This window comes from Meriones unguiculatus, chromosome 19 (genome assembly GCF_030254825.1).
Source record: "Meriones unguiculatus strain TT.TT164.6M chromosome 19, Bangor_MerUng_6.1, whole genome shotgun sequence".
In the NCBI taxonomy this organism is placed as follows: domain Eukaryota; kingdom Metazoa; phylum Chordata; class Mammalia; order Rodentia; family Muridae; genus Meriones; species Meriones unguiculatus.
In genome coordinates this window covers 46115129-46136197 of record NC_083366.1, presented here as the reverse complement: position 1 = coordinate 46136197, position 21069 = coordinate 46115129, and the positions used below count along the sequence as shown (strand labels likewise).

Sequence of the window (21069 nt, the reverse complement as noted above, 5' to 3'; positions counted from 1 at the left end):
ATCAAATCATTGTTCCAAGGGTGTAGCAGGAGGGGTGGTGGCAGCTGTCCTGTGTGCTGTGTGCTCTCTCTCCTGTAAGACTAGATACAACATGCACACTCACACTGTTAACAGCACCTTTTGGACATTCTTTCATGACTTCGACTTTTCATTCTTTCTGGTTCTTTATTTTCTCAGAAGAGGTTTTAAAACAGACGTGCATAATTTGTTTCCCTCAGATTTTTTGTCTTTACTTTTGCAACACATGATCCCCTTTCTCACCTCTTCCTCCTCAACGTTCCTCTCCACTTCTTTCTTATCTTTTGAACCCAGCCTCTTACTCTCAGGCATGCTGTAGGAAGCTGGGCTTTCTTTATTGTTTGGTCATGTGTCTTTCCCATTCTAAATACCCAAAACACACCCTCAGCAACTAAACTGAATTCTAACAAAAAGATTTAAAAGAAAAGAAAGAAGAGAACTCTGGATCTTCTTCATCTTCAACATTGAAAAAGTACATTTTGCACTTAAGTGTGGAACTTTCTATGTTCAAATAGATGAAATGGTGAGGTCTCAGCTGTTTAACTGTTGAGATTTCTTCTGCTGATATCGCCAAGTAGAATAGAAAACTTCTTTGTAAGGAAGAAGGAGTGCTGGCTAATTTTGACGCACTCAAAAATACTTTTTTCTCTGACTTTATCTGATTTCACTTTTTTTTTTTTTTTTAAGTCATGCAAGAGACAGTGAACAAGTACATAGTTCCCTCTAGGATCCTCTGCAGGCTATACCAGACACCCAGGATCACCATGGAGCTGCCAGCCATGCAGCCCTCCGAGTCACAAAGAGCAGCCCATCTTTTGAGTGTTTGTTCGCCAGCAGTTATATATATAGATCTGAAGGAAAGTGCTGCCTCGAGTTTGTTAAAATGATGAATGTTTCTCCTATCATCTCTCTCAGGAAATGGCAAAAATCCTCAACCACCCCAGAGTCTACGCTTTCCTCCATATCCCCGTGCAGTCTGCCTCTGACAGCGTACTCATGGACATGAAGAGAGAGTACTGCGTGGCTGACTTCAAACAAGTTGTGGATTTTCTCAAGGAGAAGTAAGTCTGCTAGCACTTAGGAAAATAACCATTTCTTTCTGTCTTCCTGAGGTGTGTGGCAGCTGGGCACTTACTCCAGCCTCACACTTAAGGTACACGGCAGAGGGCGAGACTCCGGAAGCTCTCAAAGCCTCCATTTCCTTGGGGCCCTTGATGTGGGTTCTTTTCTCCCCTTTCCCGAGTTCACAAAGCAGCGTTGATTTGTGTAAGCCAACCCGCCTTACTAAGGCAGTTGGAATTGTGATTATTTTTATACCTGACCTGCTGGCTAAAAACTGCCCTCCTTTAGCTCGCCTTTTACATCTCCTTTCATGTGGCCTTTGAAGTTGTGAGCTGGCTTTGTATGGGGGAAGTGACCAAGTCTGTCACTGCAGAATGGATCTTTTTCTCCTGACTGGAGTTTTCACAGTCTGGAATGTCTTTGCTTGTACACACTGATCCCTATAGTTAACTTGAGTGCTTGAAGTTTACAGAGAGGCTGGAGGATTCTATTTTCTTCAGTTCAAATTGCTGTTGACCAAAATTAAGGCATATTTACACAATCTCAGACATGAATGATAATTTTGTTTCCATAGAAAAACACTTGCAGCCCATAATTATGTTCTTCAAAATCTCCCTTCCAAACATGGAATGCATTCTGTGATTAGACAAGGCAGGAAACAGAGGTACTGGCCACGGTCACCCAGACCCTCCTCAATTCTAGGGCACCATCTTCACCTCTGAGAGTGTGTCATTTATCTTGGCACATTGCAGCGTGCTTCTCTCTGTCTGTAATTTGTGTTTTACCCCTATTGTTGTTGTCTCCCTCTTGTTATTCCTAATTACCTGCTCTTGCACCATGTCCATGTCCTACATGGGTATGATTGCTTTGTACAAATTGCCAGCAATTATTTTTTCCACCTTTAATTACTCACTAATTTTTATGGCACACGGTATTTCTGATCTTCTCCTGTTTCTTTTCATCTTTCTTTAACATGACTTTTAATTTTTTTTCCACCTCAAGGCCTGTCTTGATTATTATAATCCCCAAGAATAAAGACAGTTAGGGTACATTCAAACAAATATGGTGAATTGTTCAAATATTCAAATTGGGAATAAGTAGTGTATTTATTCCAGGATTGCAGAATTCTAGCATTCAGTTTGTGCAGCCTTCAATATACACAATTGTTGCAAATCCCTTCCATCTCCTGCACTATTGGATCTTGAGTAGAACTGGCCCAGGCTAAAGAATGTAGATTTTCATGCCAAATATATGCCATTTCTGTGCATTGGCGTTTGCTTTTGTAGGTAAACTTGTCTCATGTAATAAAGTCCTTCCAAATGCTTTGACACTGGAGAAGGTTTCCCAAACAGCAAGTGTATCATTATTGCGGTGAAATTTCATGCATGTTACACAATATTTTGCCAGTGTAGACAAGCATTCTCTGTGTAGAATATACCAGATTCCCTCCCAAGTACCTTGTTGGTTTACTCTGCTGGAATGAGACTAAGGCCTAAGTACCTCGCTCTGCCATGGTTGAATAAGTGAGTCATCAGGTGTTTGGGGGAATTACTGTGGCAACTAAACTGAGCAGTAGTGTCACAGAATATCCCAGTCTTTGTGTTGCTCTGAAGATGGGCCTGTTGAATGTGCTGCATCTTGAACATTTTCTGCAGCCTCCATGAGCTGTATAGTGGTCAGATATGAGTCACATTAAGATGTTAGAAAGTCATCCCTTGCCATTTTTCACAGAATAAACTCAGAGTCCTTTCCTTGTAGTCTCAGTTGTCTGTGGTATTTGTGGAGTTTCCCAAGGTTAATTTCACTACCTAGAGATCTTATTATCAAGAGCTCTAATGGGACCCATTAGTGTTTCCAGCATCTCAGACCCCAGAGATCCCTGGAGAATATACCACACACACATTTAATCTCACAACTTCAGTTTTCATGGCTATGTAGTATGTAGTATGAAGTTGAGAATAGCCAGTCTACATCTAGAGGAGACTTTAAATTTTACTGAGCATGATCCTCATACAATAAGGATAGAAGTAAACCTGGTATAGTGAAGCTCACGGTTAGATAATAATTAGAATATGTGGAAAACTGTACGACAAAGCCAGTATGACAACTGAGAAAACCTAGTTACCCTCTAAGCCATTATCAGTGTGAGTAAAGGAGTCCTTGCATGGTTTTAGAAAGTTCATCAGAACCATAACACTAGGGAGAAGTAGCCATGTCTGCTCTTGAAGGCAGCACAAAAGAGCTCTGTTCTCTGCTAAAGACAACTTGTCCAACCTCCTTAAGGAAGCTCATCAATCCCAGAAATAATTCTCAGTTACTATGGGAAGTTGGAAAAAAATGGAATATTTGCTCTGGTTGGTATTCTTCGTTGTACCATTCCCTACTCCTTTAAAAACTAGCATGGCTTTATGCAAGATAGATTTGTGCTTGCTTTGGATTACTGAAGTCCCAGAGTGTGCTCTAAGACTAACAATATTGTTTTCTCTGATATTTATTAATGGCCAGTATGGCACTTTCATTCTTAAAGAGGTTCACATGATGATCTGTGTCTAGCTGTGGATCACTCATTATCCTGATATAAACTGGTCTATTTGGTGTTTTTATCTTCTCTTTGTTTTATTTCTCTTATTTTTATTGATTAATTTTGTTATTTGACAATTTCATACATGTATAGAAGTGTATTTCTTCTGCTATTTGTCTCATTTCCCCTAAAGTCTTTGGGGACTTTTGCAGTGAATCTTAACATCAGCATCATGAGGCTCTCAGATCTTTCTGCTGTGAATGAAGCTTTTCCCAGTTCGTCTGCTCAGAAGGCTAGCCTTTACCTCAACCTATAGCGTTAAGTCAGGAATCCACAAATTTTTAAGGAGTTTACCTGAAGCTTCAGGCTTTTAAGCTACAAATTCAAAGGTCTTTATTGAGCCCTGTTTCTCACACAGTGGAGTAGAGGTGAACTCTTTTTAATTAATTTTCTTTTACAGTTGAAAGTGGCCTATATTTTAGCTGGGAGCAATCTAAGTTTACCTGTGAGCCAACTCGTAGCTTATTCATTATTCTCTGCAGTTGTTTGAAAGTTGGCAGCTATTATCATAACAGCAGCTGGACTGAAGATAACCTGGTAGGGTTGGCACATGTTGAGGCATATGGGAATTCATTAAATCTTGCAGCCTTTGCAAAAAAAAAAAAAAAAAAAGTGTCTAAATTACTTAATATGCTCATTTAAAACAGCTGACCACAAGCAGAGAGTCATGACTTGAAGTCTACACAGATATATAAACCCAACAGATGATTTTGTTTAAATGAATTGATGGTTTTTGAAATGCATAGTGGGCTTTGTAGGAACATGAAAGAGAACTGTTAAAGCAATAAACACAGTTCTTTTTTTTAAGTCTGTATATTTTTAATAGGTTTACATACATTTTACTTCTTAATATGTTTCTGAGATTTTAAGAATATGATCATTCCCTTTTTTGTGCAATTTTGAAGTATTTATCCTCAATTTAAGGATTTTTTTTTCTATGTTATATTACTGTTAATGGGATTCCCTAACTTTGGGGCCTGTTAAGAATGGGTTGGATTTCCTGGTCATTCCTACGCTCTGCAAGAATCATGCTCATCCACCACATTCTGGGTTATCTTTCCTTCCTGTCTTTAGGCCGGGTTCCCCATGTGTCTATTACAAGAACATGCTGGAAAAAGATGAAGTGTGTTAAATTTGAGTTTTCTTCCACCTAGTCCATCTAGTTTTATTCCTAATGACTTAGAAATATAAGTGGCTTTAGGATATGGTAACTCATGCCTGTAATCTCAGTTTTTGCAAGGTAAGGCAGGAGGATTGCCGCAATTTCAAGACCAGACTGGACTACAAAATAAGACCCCATCTCAAAAATGGGAGGAAAAAAATAAACAAGGAGAAAATACATATAAGTAGCAATATGTGTAAGAATAAAATAACCTGAATAAATAAAAAGACCAGTTTAACAAGGATTAGTTATTTTTTTCCTCTAGGTACATTTCCAGATGTGTTTGGTGTTCTCTGAATAAGCTCCTCAGAAATAATAGCCTCAGAAGTGTCCTCTGGCTTTCCTGGATTATGTTGTTTCTCATGTCTCTGACTAGGCTGCTGTTTCAGTGTCCCTGGTGTCTTGTTCACTAGTTTATCTTTGTTTTGCTTTTCAATGTGGTGTTCTCGTTTTTGTTGCTATTTCAGAATTTTTAACAGAGTAAATATATTTCATTGGAACAAGTATCAGTAGAAAAATTCATTGTTTGTTTGTTTGTTTGTTTGCATTGTGAGTTCCATTCACAGTTGGCAAATTGCATGCTGGGTAAATTTTTTGTATCATGTGTTTATGTATTATGGTTAAGAGAAATTGTCATGCCATTCATGCCACTTTATATCCTTTATGATTGCATAATCCTTTCAGAAAACAAACACCTACCATCACCTGAACCTTGGTACATTTTTGCTGCCTTCATGCTATGCCCCTTAAATACAGATCTGAATCCAGAACTGAGAAGTAGGATATTTATAATAAGCACCTTTTCTTTGTCAGTGCTTCCATAGTTCAGCTGCATATTATCTTATAATTACACCAAGGTTTAGCCACATGGACAGTACAAATAGTTTTAGTCTACATTGTATCAAGTGAGTATTATGGGGGTGGGAATGATTAAAAATTTGTTTTGAAATCTGCATTAATGAACTAATGAGTAACAGGGTGAGACTATTATTTTCTTCTTGTGATTTTTATTCTGGTTCCAACACCAATTGAAGTACCTGTAACAACAGTAATACCAATGATAATTTAAATAACATTAAAACCAATATCTGAACAAATTTTTTGAACACTTACTTATATGCCAAGAACCTTGCACGTAATAACAGTTTTAATCATCAAGGAGAAAGCTAGTGAGTAATTTGTCCAAGGTCATGCAGTTAGCAGCAGAACCTACATGCAAACCAAGGCTATGTGATTGCTCATCCATTACTCTGACTAGTGTGTTATGCTGCTGACATGTGCTTAGCTGTCTGGAGACCACAATGTGGGTTCAGCAGCTAGGAGACAAAATGTGCAGTGTCCACTTAGACTGAAGATGGTACAGAGATGTGTGGATGTCAAACACAGCTCCTTGGTATCTGATCTCAGGACATGGTCAGGCCAGCAAGCATGTGAAAATATCTGCCATGCAAGCCAAATGACCCCTGCACCCATTGGAAGCAGGGAACCAACTCTTGAAAATCATCCTTTGATTTCCACAAGTGCACCTACATACATATGCTTATATTAGCTGTATTTGTTATAGTTGTATTAGCTATAATAATGACAAAAGTCACAAATTAAGGTAGAAATAGTGACCTGGACTGTGTGGTGGATAGTGTTGTGAGTTTGACACAATCTAGACTCTCCTGGCAGATGAGCCTCTGGACATCTTTATTGCTTTCATTGAGATCGGAAGGCCCACCCACTGTGGGTAGTGCCATTCATGGCTGTGACCTAGATTCTAAGTAGAGAAAGGAGCAAAGCACCAGCATGCATGTGTATATGACTCCATGTGTAATGTGACCATCATGGAGTGTACTGTGTGTCCTGTGAGCCAGAATAAACCCTGTCTGCCCTAAGTTGGTTTTTTCAACATATTTTATCATAGCAACAGAAAAGAAGCTAAGATTGAAATTGATAACAAGAACTGGAGCCGCTGCCATGATTAACTTGACTGTGGTTCTTAGGCCACTTGAACTGTTTTGTGGGTTGAATATAGAAGAGTTTGTACTTTCAGGTTAAAAGCCTCAATGTTGAAAGAAGTGCTTAAAGGGCCATTCTGGTAGGAGCTTGGAAGATAAGAATGCGGAGAGAAACATGGACAGTGGGGCTGGGTTCATGAAGTTTTATACTCTATTTAGAGATCAACTGGGTACCATTCATAGGGCATGCTGGTCAGGAATCTGGTGGATTCCTTCTGCCTGTGTACAGAAAACCTGAATGAAGATAACTTTAGTTGATTAATTTACTTTCAGGGAAGTTTGAAGGCAGGAAAATGTTCAGGCCGGTGCTGAGAAAATGCAGATGTTTGGAGCCAAAATTCCTGTCTTTTGCCTTTTAATGATCCACATTCATTTATTAGAAGAAAGTACAGGAAAAGGGATTCCGTGTTTCTAGAAAGCAATGCCCAGGGAGGCATGTCCCAAGGTGAGTGCATAGAAGTTGAGACAGCTGTGGCCCAAAGCGGATTGGCTTCATCCTGACCTGGGATCAGGGTGTAGCTATGCCATAGGCTGTAGGAACTGTAGACCAGGATGCAGGTGAGACGTTAGATCTGGAGGTAAGCATTTGAATAGCATATGCAGTGTATGCGTACAGTATATGGTGAGATCTTCATGCTCTTATGTTGATAACTGTCTCAGATCCTAGCATGATGTTCAGTATGTACTCAGAGAGCCCCCTGCACAAGCTTGTGTGCACATGTCCACTGAAAACAGCAGTGAGGGCGGAATTGTCAGGAGGTGGGGATGAATGAATGTTCGATGAATGAGTGTCACTCACTTTGGAACCCCTTAAGAAGGAGGCTTAGAGAGGTATCCTTACTCTGCTGTAGTTAAAGTTTTCTTCCTACATGAGAAATTTTACCAATCTTTTTGTGAAATCTGACAAATTCCTCTTCTTAGAATATAGTATTTAGTCTCCATAGAACCTCTGTGTTCTGGGGGTGCCTGCTAGCTAATCACTGACAATGAGGCCAGGCAGAATTTGCTGACCTGACTGTTTATGCATCAGTTCATTGAATTCCTACAGTAGCACTAGGAAGAAATTACTTTCCCCATTTAACAGGGTAGGGCATTGAAGGCACATGGAGGTGAAGTGACCACTCACAGAGCTAGTAACTGAGTTCACATTAGAAACAATTAAGATGGCAGTTTATCAGTCAAGAATAGGCTGTGCAATTAAACAGAATGTTTAGCATGACACAAGCCTTCTCCGAGATATACAACCTCTTCTTGGAGTCAACATCTATTCCTTTACATGGTCACTTGCCGTCCAGGCTGAGGCACCCTGAATTAGAGGATAATGACCTGTATATGAATGTGACCACAAGGAAAAAGAGAGAGAAATCTTTTTTCTCTTTACTTTTATTTTATTTTACAAGTTATTCTTTATATATCCCAATTGAAGCTCCCCTCCCTCAACTCCTCCCAATCCCACCCTCCCTTCCTCTTTTTCTCTATTCCCTTCCCCTAGTCCACTGAAAAGGGGAGTTCTCCTCCTTTGCCATCTGCCCATAGCTCATCAAGTCTCATCAGGACCGCCTGGATGCTCTTCCTCTGTGGCCTGACAAGCCCGCATCGCCAGGGGCAAGTGATCAAAGAGGCAAAGAGTTCATGACAGAGGCAGCCCCTGCACCTCTTGCTCGGGATCCCACAAGGAAACTGGGCTGCCAATCAACTACATCTGAGCAGGGGGTCTAGGTCCTCTCCATGCATAGATCCAGCTTTACCACCCCTGGGAATATACCCAAAAGATGCCCCACCATTCAACAAGGACATTTGCTCAACTATTTTCATAGCAATTTATTTGTAATAGCCAGAATCTGGAAACAACCTAGAAGAGAGAGATCGTTTGTCAGCACTAAATATTCAATAAATGAAATCGTAGGGATTCCTAATGAAGCATACTAGTGCACATCTTCAAATAAGACTCAGTACCAATGGTTTTCATATCTTTTCATTTTAAGTTTTAATCACACATATGTATATATGGGCCTTAGTATGAATGTTCCACATGGCTGCAGGTGCCCTAGAATTAAAGGCAGTTATGAGCCACTTGATGTGGGTGCTGGGAAGTAGACTCTGGTTTTCTTGAAGAGTGGTATGCAATCCTAAACACTGAGCCATCTCTTCAGTCCAAGTTTGTCCTATCTTGTAGCAATGTTTTCTTGCATAACCTCTATGGTGACAATTTTAAATTAAGTCAGTTTCTCCTTCTATGTACTTATGATTTCTAGGGCAAAGTACATAGAACATAAGACACAAAGCCTTTCTGTTCACAGCCTGGATTCCTAATGATAGGCACCCTATCTTCTGTGCAGGTGCAATGCAATGGGGCTCCCAGTCACTGCCCCTCTGTGTCCTTTGCTTTGTGCTTAGCATCAGTCTCTGTGTGCACATCTTTGGCCTTCTTCATCCAAATCGTCTGCTCTGGGACAATGTTTTCTCCAGAAGCTAGGTAACAGTGTAGTGGGATGTGCACAAGTCATTCAACCCCTCTGTGTGCGTGTGTGTGTGTGTGTGTGTGTGTGTGTGTGTGTGTGTGTGTGTGTATTCTATGTATACAAGGCTCAGAACCCAATGTGATACCCAGTCAGGACGCAGCAGGAAGGGAATCACTGGCCAGTGTGTGTATGTTTGAGAAGCAAAATCACTGTAGATTAATACTAATTTCAAAAGAGCCAAGCAGGGTGTGGTAGCATACATGTTATCCCAGTTCTGGGGAAATTGAGGCAGACACTTCACCAGTGTGAGCTCAGCCTGGCTACACAGCTAGATCTTGACTCAAAAGAAGACGAATGCTTATGCTTTGTGCTAGTCTTCTGTCGTGTGCTTTTTAGGAGTGAAACATCAAGATGTGAATAAAACTGTGTTCTGAGCTGACGCTTGCTTATCATGGTTAAAATACAAATGCCTATAGCCACAGTGTTAGCTTCACTAGAGGAAAATCTGTTAATTCATGAATGGTTATGTTTAGTCGTTTTGTTTTGTTTTCTGTCAGTCAGGAAATACAAGGTCACAGATCTTATATTAAAATTTTTCTAAAGATAAAAGTATAATTTGTTTGACCTTGTTTGTGATGTACTTAATTCCAGCAGTCTAGGGAAAGATTTTGATTAGATCACTCTGGCCTGTGTGTGCCCATTTTTATGCATGCTAAAGTTACAATCTGGCTTGTTTTCAAGTGAGAGAAATGAAAGTGATGAAGATAGAGACTGATCCTTGAGAGTCAATGGAGATCAGAGCTTGGCAGAGGGAGCGTGTAGAGCCCCGGGGTTACAGGATAGACCTTAAGTCCTACGGCCCAGAGTAGCTTTGATATTCAGCTATCATTAGCAGGACTTTCTATCTCAAGGCTCACAGTAACTAATTCAAAGCTAAGCCTCAAGTCTGTATTCCAAACACCAAGAGAGTGAAAGCATGCAAAAGACACTCTGTGGGAAGTTGTATTAATCTGTGAGTCTTTGTGTGACTTATTTGAATAGAACATGGTCATTCCTAAGCACAAAGGAAGTTACAAAACACAGCATTTATTCCAGGCATCTATATATTTATTCTTGGATAAAATGAATCTGTTATGAAACAACCACCAAGAGTCTCTTTGTCAGGATATACAGTTTTTAGCGTTCTCACATATGGTTTTAATAGCTGCCCCTAAAAATAATTGAATTTATGATCATTATTCTTGGATATCATGCCTACTTGTGCATATGATAGCAACAATATTTGTATTGTTGGTGATAATTATTCTTTTTCTCAAAAATCCAGGTATAATGGCAGAGGCTTGTGATCCCAGCACTTGAGAGGCTAAGTCAGTAGAATCACAGTGAGACAAAGGCTAGCTTGCTGCACAGAGTGAGACTGTTTTAGAAAAATACACAGGAGGAGGGGACTGAGGAAGGGAGGGAGGGAGAAAGAGGGCAAATTCCTTCATGGTCTGGAGACCCTTCTGTCTACATGGTAGACACTCTGTTTGGTGCCTCCTTCTGCATGAGCAAATGCAACATGTTGGATGCTTTCGCTTTTATTGACTGATAAAGTAAGATAAACCCTTATTGGCTTCAACTGAATAGTTGTTTTTGCAGTGTTACTCTGTATTTATTGTTGCCTTGCTTTTCTTTGGAAGGTAGAGAGTGACTCTGGTGCTTCCTGTACGGTCATGTCAGGGAAGTCATAGGTTTACAGGGACAACTTGTGTGACATTTGCAACATCTTCTATCATTCTCATTTGTGACATAGTTTTTCTTTCCTTTCTTGCTTTTAATTAATTGGTTTCTGTTGTCCTAGATATTGAATTACTGTTTTTCTTCTAGGGCATGTCTGCCTTAGTTTTGTGACAATTTATTTCAACATGAGCCCATTTGTTATAGTACTGCAAGCTTTCTATGTATTTTGTAATTTAGATTTGTGTCATAATCTTCCAACTGTTGTGTCAGGTGCTGGGTGTAGAATTAGAGTTCCTACAGGACTTTTGTTTCACATTAAAAAAATAGACTGGAGGCCATCTAGCATAAATACTAGGGGCTTAGATCCATGAAATGCAAATCATATTTTTGCCAAAAGCTGTAGGCAGCCCCGCAGTGTCATAGAGGCCTATGGGCTCGGCTGGTGTGGATGATTAAATATGCTGTCTTGTCTTCTGGGCATTATAGTGGTTGAAAATATTTCTTATTAATTGGATGTGTACAGGAGGCATCATCTCTGCAGTGGCAGGCAGGATGCGACCTCCTGATTTAGGTTCCTCCCTCAGAATGTTTACAACAGCCAACAGGCCACTAGGAGGTGCCTAGTCATCAGTAGGGACATTTAATTTTTATTTTGTCTGACCATAGGAAGAGAATCCTCAAATTGTTCCCAATTTAGTTTTTAAGCTGGTTGCTCTTTTAGAGTACCATATTAATGTGGTCAGCACTGTTTCTTAGACCACCTCCTTTACCAATCAGTTCAGAGAGGAACATTTAACACCAGTTTCTTGAATCTTTTTTTTTTTTTTTGTGGTGATTTTATGAGACATGTTCTAAGGTAGCCTAGGGTGTACTGGAACCGCTGAACCTCCTACCTACATCTCAAAACCTTTGAGATTTTAGCCCTCATTGCCACACCAGGCGATGATCCTGTTGATTAATTTAAAAAGTTACAATGCTAGAAACATTTCTTTCTGTTTATTCTTTCTTCCTTTTCTAGAACAGCAGTTCTCGACATCTGGGTTGTAATCTCTAGATAACACATATTTCTGATGGTATTAGGAACTGAGACACTGCTAAGTAGCAAAATTATAGCTATGAAGTAAAAACAAGAATACTTTTATAGTTGGGATCACCACAGCATAAGGAACTGTATTAAAGGTTTGCAGCATTAGGAAGGTTGAGAAGCAGTGTTCTAGAATAGAAAAATAAAGAAAACCGCTAAGGGATGCATGGTTTGGGGCAGTCTAATTAACAAGATCATGATCATGTAAAATGAAAAGGTGGCTGAAAATGTCCCCATTTGTGTTCAGCTGGAGGCCTGATAAATTAATTCATACATTCATGTATTTTCATATTCTCTCATTCTCTTCCTGGCTCTTCACATCCTGTTTTCTCCTTCCTTCCTTCCTTCCTTCCTTCCTTCCTTCCTTCCTTCCTTCCTTCCTTCCTTCTCTCTCTCCCTCTGACTTAGGGAAATCTCTTGATTTTTTTTTATTCTTCTCTGTATGTATGTATGCATGTGTATGAGTGTGTATGTTCCTCATATGCACGTTTTGCCATGTATGCATGCCTGTGGAAGTCTGAAGTCAGCTTTGGGTGTCCTTCCTCAGGTGCCATCCACTTTGCTTTGTTCAGACTTGTGATTTTCTTTGACACCTCCTGGTAAGAAGTTAGTTGGCTATTTTAAAAACGACTTTTAGACACGAAGACACCTTATCAGATTCATAACTAACATAACATAAATTTTAAAAATGAACAACTAAAGGAAAAAATACTAAAGCAGATATTGTTTGGACCCATTTACTTAGGTAGAGAGCTGCTGAGGTCCTAGAATGTCAGAATTTCCTTCAAACAACTTTGTGTAGGTATAATCAAAATTAGATAGGGGGAGAGAGATGGATGGTTCAGTTGCTAAAGCACCTCCTGCTGAAGACTGACAGACTGAGTTCTGTCCCTGGAACTTACATGGTGGGATCAAAGAACCAACTCCTGAAAGTTGTCCCTTGACTGCCACACATGAACCTACATCTCCCTCTTCCCCCACCCCCACCTCCAACACACACACACTACATAAATAAATGAAATATTTTAAAAACTAAATTGGGTAACAGTGAATAACAAGGTCGATTTCAGTGCTGACAGTGCAGGACTAGGGACCAGTGAGCTAGGCTTAAGTCCTAGCTAAAGTCTTGAGCAAGTTGTTCAGCATCTGTCACCTTAGTTTTCTTGTCTGTAAAATGAAAACAATGTTCTTTCAAACCTTCTTCCAAACCTTTACAGTTCTTATGAGAATTAAATGAAATAATATGTGATATGTCAGGCTTCCCAAAGTCAGCACTCATTAAAGAGTGGTTGCTGCTTTACCTCCTAATAATAGCAATAACAACAAAGATACCCACAGTGCAGAGCATAGCCTAGACAAATTCTACAAAAATCAAATCAGTTTCAGTGTGCTTGAAGCCAACACCCATGGCCCATTCATTTTAAACCATGCTAATAAAGACAGAAATACGTATGTAGAGTCATTCATATGTATGTAGATTAGATAGTTACATACATACATAAATACATGCATGCATACACACATAGATACATATATATGCATAGATGAAGAAAAATGTTTGAAGTTTCTCTTTTGTTAATTTTCTTTTACACATTTTTATAAAATGTTTCTTTTCATTGGAAGCATCATTCACTGGGCATAACTCACCCAAAATGTGGTATAACAGTTTCTGCATATTAATTAATGAATACTGATGTCCAGAAGAGTGATACTGTCAGTTAGAGTTTCTAGGGGTAAAATAAGATTGCTTTTTCAGGATCAGGGATTTCATCACCAGTTCTAGGCCCTTGCCCTTAATGCTCAGCTGAAGCCCTGCTAAGTTAATGTTCATCCATCCATCTCACATTCTTTACCTTCTCTCTGTGTCCCCTTCTCCTCCTCTGTCCCTCCTTTTTTTCTTCCTCCCCCAGGATTACAACCAGCATCCTAAGTTGGCCCCGTTCGTGTCAGCTTTTACACGTTTCAGTTGTCTCTCCCTTGTGCGTTTTTACTTTAGTCTCCCCCCCATCATGGGAACTGATGGTAACTTTTTGAATGAGCTCATTCCCACTGAAGTGTTGGTGAAAATGCATGGAAACTCATCCTTCTTAATTCCAGTAAGTGTTTGGGTAAGGTCTTAAAGTTCTAAAGTAAAAGAAACTAATAACAGACTAGTAGGGTAGGAATTCGACAGGGCAGTGTGTGAGAGCCTGTAGCATGGATATGGTTAGGAATGCCCTCCAGAATTCCTGTGTGGGAAGCTTGGTTCTAGTGTGAGGGTGTTGAGGTAGCTGAACCCTTTGGTGGCACCTTTCGGGAAGCAATAAGTCACCTTCAGAGGAGACTGAGTAGTTTTGGGTTATTTTTTTTTAACTTTTATTAATTACACACTATTCACTTTATATCCCCCATAAGCCCCTCCCTTCTCCCCTCCTGGCCTCCCCCTCCCTCCCCCTTCTTCACGCATGCCCCTCCCCAAGTCCACTGATGGGGAGGTCCCCGTCTCCTTCCTTCTGATCTTAGTCTATCAGACCTCATCAGAAGTGGCTGCATTGTCATCTTCTGTGGCCTGGTAAGGCGGCTCCCCCTTGGGAGGAGGGGGTGATCAAAGAGCAGGCCAATCAGTTTATGTCAGAGGCAGTCTGTCTTCCCATTACTATGTAACCCACTGGGAAACTAAATTGCCATGGGCTACATCTGTGCAGGGGTTCTAGGTTATCTCCATGCATGGTACTTGATTGGAGTATGAGTCTCTGGGAAGACCCCTGTGTTCAAATTTTCTGGTTCTGTTGCTCTCCTTGTGGAGTTCCTGTCCTCTCCAGATCTTACTATTTCCCACTCCTTACATAAGATTCCATGCACTCTGCCCAACAGTTGGCCATAAGTCTCAGCAGATGCTGAGACTTAGTATTTTTTCCAGGCCCAAGCTAGTAGCCCCAAGAGTGACTGCTACAGAAAGAGATTGTGGCCCTTGAGTCTCACTTGCTTCCTGGTGCATGATGGGATCTCTCTCCTCTGTGAACCACTTGCTTTCCCCCTTCTCCATCACGTTGTGGTGTAACCAGAGGTTTCTTGCTGGATACCAGTGTCGTGCTGTTTGCACTTTCTGACCGCTAAAGCCATGAGTCAAGGGAACCTCAATTTAATATGTCAATTTGTAGTATTTTGATGTAGCAACAGAAAAAGGATGCATATACCAAAATAATTTTGTTCAGAAATGTCTGCACCGTAAGTTGAAAAGCTACTAAGCTATAGAATGATGCTAACTCAGGAAGCATTGCCTTCTCTCTGGCAGCACTCAGGAATGCTAATCTTCAGATTGTGTCTGCCATTATCTGGCCCTCCTGTTAGTATACAAATAAATAAAAAATAAAAGAATGTTCTAGAGGTTCATGCCACGTTCCAGAGTGAGTTTCGAGCATAATTTGATAGGGGTGAATTATCTTTGGGATCCTCATGGTTTGGCTGGTGTCCAGTGTCCTGAGAGATGTAATCAGTTTCAGTTAATTCCAAACAATAGATTGTGGCAGGAACCTGGCTAAGCTGCTAGTGATTGCTCTCACACTGGTGATTTAAGTTGTCAAAAGAGTTTGACACATAATCAGACCTGATACCAGTTTGGGTCAACTGGCTTAGCTGCTACCCATTGCCAGTAAACCCTGCCACTGTATGAGAGAGAGGGCAGGAGGGCATGTCCAGCTCAACCCCTGTGTCACTACACACACTACTGCCTGACTCTGGGGCCCTTCAGGGCTTACTAGGGCAGAGTTCAACCCCTGCAAACCCCCCAGGTCCATGCTGGTCATCTGGCCTCATCGCTGCTGGGGCTGCTGATGGACTGTGGTTTAGTGTCACTTCTGTTCATTTCTAGCTTGTATTGTTGATGTTTAGTGAGAAATACTTGATCCGTTTGTTTCATGGCCCATGTCTATAAGTACAGCACTTGATAATTTTCTTAGGAAGCTCTGTGTAGCATGGTTTAGGCCAAGGAAAGACAGGGATTATATTGCATTAGCATTAATCACCTTTTGTTATGTCCTGATTAGATCATTCAGATTAAATAATGACTGGAATAATGATCTAAGGTTAAAAGTATGAGGATATATACCAGCAAAACAGCAGTTTATTTTAAGGAAGTTTTCCTTTTGAAGTTTGAAGATAAATTGTGATTTAATTCTTCATGCCATTGGCCTTTGAACATTTGGTCATACCAAATTTTATCAATGTGTACATACATGCTCTAATGGAAACTTCTTGTTAGGCTTTGGGACTGACTTATGTGCTTTACTCTCAGGTGATATGAAGTCCTTGTAAAGTACATTTGTTCAGTTCATCAAAGGGATGGCTTTCCTGTGAAGGACCAAGTCACACAGGGAAGGCAGTGCAGAATGATTATTACCCTACCCTCTTCTGTGAGTCACAAGATAACTTAAGGGCAGTGTTTTGATAGGAACAGCCTTTGTGTTCTCTTTGTAAATGAATGTATGGTGGAAAGCCAGAATGCCCAAGTCTTGAAGCACATAAATCAAATGATTTATCTTTTCTACATACTCATGTCAAATTTCACCCCCTCTCTTCTCTTACACTTTAGTCTCTAAATCACTTGGCTAACTGGCTCCTTATTTGTACTTGCCTCTCTTTTCCAGTAACTAAAATTTTGTCCTCCAAACAATGTTTTCCAATATTCCTGATTTGTGTTTTACTTTGCAGTTAGGTTTTCATTTATGCAACAGCAGTGTGTAGGTTTTCAGACAGAATAGAAACAATATACAGGGTGGCACTATGTGTTTTTATGTACCAGTGATCACATCTGCTTAGCTTCTGTTTGACATAAATGGGAATACCTCTGTTCTGGTCTCATCATTTTTCAGTCTCCACTCTAACGTAGTATGTGAGTTGTGTACATGGCGAGATATGGAAAAATAGCATCACAGTTGATTTGTTTTGGTTTATATAGTGTCTTCACATGAGGAAGCCATCAGCACTTGAGGAAAGGTTTGTGGATTTTAAACTGTAACATTCCCTTTGTTATTAATGTTATTAATTTCTAGATGAAGGTGATAAAGGTAACAAAATAACAGTTTGACAGTTATATTTTAACCAAGGAAATAAATACATCTCCCTATATTTGTATTGCTAATTTATACCTCACAGTTATGTGATCTAGAATACCTTTAGAAACAATTCAATACAGCGTCCAAACACTTGAAGTAATTTTCTTGTCTGGGATAAACTCTAGAGCAGCTTGATAGGTGGCATGAGGCTGTGTAGTCTAACAGACTCACTCAGTAATTGAAGCAGTTTGTAGAAAATTGTGAGATGTAGGAGTATGTCTTCAATGTTTATTTATTATTTATTTATTTGTATGGGTGGTGTGTTAATTAAGAGAGCATGGATGGCTCAAGGGCATCTATCTCACCAAAAGTGTACCTCTCATGTTGAGAAAGCGGTCTTCCCTTGCAGTCAGTCTTTGTTACAGGGGTCACTCTTTGGTTTGGAAGGTATATAATACTCTTATCAGTTTACACCTTTGCTTAGTCATTGCTTTTGCGGAAACACTTGAATTCTTTTCAGCTTGCTAGCAGTGTGTAGGGTTCTGTATGAGTTGTGTTTGTTTTTTTTTTTTTCTGTATGAGGTTTTTGTTTTTTGTTGTTTGGTTTTTTTTTTATTCCTTTTGAGGTGGGGGTAATGGTTAGAGGTTACAATTAAATATAAGTGTGCTGTTGTTACAGCTAATATATAAATGTTGGATGTTACAAAATAAATGATTGGGCACAGTTGTATTTTACTGTTTTGTGGGTTCACTGTAGAACACTGTACATCTTTATATGGTTAAATGCACTAATTTTAGCCCACTTGGGTTAATTCATTTAAAGCAGGCTGTGACAGCTTTCCAGGCAAAAGAAAGAAAAAGTTTTATTGTTAAATTTGGTCAGGAATAAAGTAATTTCTCTAGCTTCAATGTGAGCCCCACCTTTTGAGTGAGAGGACTGAACAGACTCTGGGGTCTCTTCATTCTAAGGCGCTGCCCTAATGACTTGGATCCTGCTGTTTCTGTTTCCCAGGATTGTGTGGGTTATTGTTATCTCTTTGCTTTCATGGTATAGTTGTGGTGTTATCACAGTTTATTCCATGCTGAGTCACAGACAGGAGAGCAGCAGTCCATGTTTTTATTATTCCTGTGAGAAAAGGCAGACTTTAATGATGCATTTTCCAGGAATTCATTGTGGAGAAAAACTGAGACAGCCCGTGTATAAACCAGACACATACGCAGTCTTAACGAAGATGTTATCAGAGAAAATTGTTTCCTTTCCAGACACTCCAGGTTGTTTGGGTGTCTTTATCTTTTATTGGACATGACCTTATGAATTACTTTGTCCATTTACGATAGTGACTAATACCAGCCAGCGGTGCTCAGAACCTTCTTGGCGTATATCATCCCTTCTCCTGTTCTCTCCTCTTCATCCTTTTCCTGACCCCTCACTCTCAGGTCTTCCAGCTTGCACACAGCCTGGGTCCAGGGTACTTACTAGTGGTGCTTCCTACAACATGTTTGGTATGTTTCTTGCCCATCTGTCCTCCAGTGGCCAATCTGTGCCATGTGCATTTCCTCTATGGCTGGAGCCTTGCTGAAGAAGTTAACAATTGATCCCCTTCAAGCCGTCTCTATGGCTCCTAAGTCTCTTTTCTTCTGAGTGCATTCCTACATGTTCACATCAGTCATATCAAATCTTTTCCATGCAGCTTATGTATAATTCTGCAACAACCAGAGCAAATCCTCAGCAGCAAGATTGGATCTCCTCACAAGGGCTCCTTCAGCCACTGTCCTCTCATAACTGTCACTTAAACACTGGCCTGACCCCATCTTTCCTGCCTCAAGTGTGGCTGGGGAAGCAATCAAGAAGATCTTGTGGGCAAATGGGTGAGGAGTGGTAATGACTGATCTGGAGACCTTTGTGTCCACATTCAGGAAAGAAGCATCATCTGAGGGAAGGCCTGTGTGGAGCTGGTGAGGGCTTTGGCCTAGGAGCCTGATTTAGAACCTGTAGAGTTGGAAAAGAAGAAATGAAGCTGGCTCCAGGAATGCAACAGGCCAGACCAGGAACTAGGGAAGCTGAAGGAGGCTGTGGTGTGGACAAAACCCAGTCACTCTGGTGAAAGCCCAGGGATCTGTAAATAAAGTATCTTTCCTAGACTGTTGAAAGAACTTCCCAGTTGGTCATCACTTTGTAACTCTTACTCAACCTCTTCAACCTTGACAGTAATAATGGGTTCCATTTCAGGGTCCATTCTGTGCCAGGCAGGGTCTTAGAACTGAGTAGGCGTTATCTCTAGATCTTCACAGCATTTAGCAGGCACTTATTAGTAAGTCTGCTTGGGTTGTCATAACAATGCACAGCACACTGAGTGGCTTAAACCACAAAAATTTGTTTTCTTGAAGTTCTAATGACTGAAAGTAGGGGATCCAGGTGATGATGGCAGATTCTGTCTCTGGTGTGGGCTCTTGCCCTGACTTGTAGATGGCTGCCTTCTCTCCACATCTTCTGTATATAGAAGGCAGAGGAGACACAGCTGTCTTGTTTCACTCTGAGGACAGCAGCCCTGTTGAACTAAAGTTGGCCCTGCAGGACTTTATTTACCACATATATTCCTGCTGGGGGACAAGGCACAACATATAATGTTAGGAGATGAAGGTAGTTTACTGTATAATAAATGGTTAGGAATTCTCCATTTGTACATTAACAACAAGAATGTGAAGAGGCTCAAAATCTCATAGCTAGTTAATGGGATGTCCTACAGCCCATCTAACTAATGTCACAAGCTTTTTTTCTTGAAGTGTTGATCACTGTGCAAATTAGAGAGAGGAGAGAGAGAGAGAAAGGAAAGACAAGAGGAATTCAAACTCAAGGGCTTAGCCTTCAGAGTGGGGGGCAGTATGATAAATGGCTTACTTTCCCCAACTTCAAGGTTGTATGAAAATAGCATCAGTTTTTATTTTTAATCAAATACTACCTTCTTTTTATTTTTTTAAACACATTTGCTCTTTTGTTATATGAAGAAATTTCTTTTCTGTAACTTCATTTACTCTTAGGAAATTTTTAAAAATTATTTTCATTAATGTTTTGGTTAGCCTACAAAGAACAGGAAGACATCATAAGAGGAGGAAGGAGATGGGAACAAGAGTGAGAAATGGAAGCAATTAATGTATGCATTCTGAAAGGAGGGGCCGGCTTGAGGATTGGAAGGGGCCCACCAAAAGAAGATGGTTGGGGAGGGTGGAGAGGGCGCCAAATAAGAATAAACTATAAAGATGTATGATATCAAAACATAATAGAAATTGTATTCTTGTTTTTCCTTATTGTATAGAAAATAATATATTCTTATTGGAAAAAGAAAAAAAATTGGTTTTTTGATGTTTTTAAGAGGCACTTTGGAAAGTAAGCTCACCAGGCTTAGTATAGAAGGGAGGTATAGAAGCAAGTTCAGGGCCAACTCCATTTACATAGCAAGTGTGAAGTTAACCTTATGGACATAAGCTCCATAGTAATGGGGACAGGGACTGTCTCTGACATGAACTGATTGACCTGCTCTTTGATCACCTCCTCCCGAGGAGGGAGCAGCCTTACCAGGCCACAGAAGAAGACAATGCAATCACTCGTGATGAGACCTGATAGACTAGGATCAGAGGGAAGGGGAGGAGGACCTCCCTTTTCAGTGGATTGGGAGAGGGCATGGGTGGGGAAAAGGAAGGGTGGGATTGGAAGGGAGGAGGGAGGGAGGTACAGGGGGGATACAAAGTGAATAAACTATAATAAAAATTAAAAAAAAACGTTGTATTCTCAAAGTAGTTCTAAGAAGTAAATTTTTTCATAAAGTTCCTAAAAAAAAAGATCCTACCACAAAGGCAAACAAATAATATATAGTTTCTCTCTCTCTCTCTCTCTCTCTCTCTCTCTCTCTCTCTCTCTCTCTCTTCTCTCTCTCTCTCTCTGTT

General features: G+C 40.3%; 1 protein-coding gene across 9 annotated transcripts in view; it reads left to right on the top strand.

Moving 5' to 3' along the window:
* Positions 1-21069, top strand: part of Cdkal1 (CDK5 regulatory subunit associated protein 1 like 1) — a 549424-nt gene that overhangs the window by 355526 nt on the left and 172829 nt on the right. For all 9 annotated transcript variants that reach the window (XM_060373105.1, XM_060373106.1, XM_060373110.1 and 6 more), the window contains one exon: positions 934-1079. In XM_060373105.1, coding sequence (XP_060229088.1) covers positions 934-1079 — 146 coding nt within the window. The remainder of the gene's footprint in view (positions 1-933; positions 1080-21069) is intronic.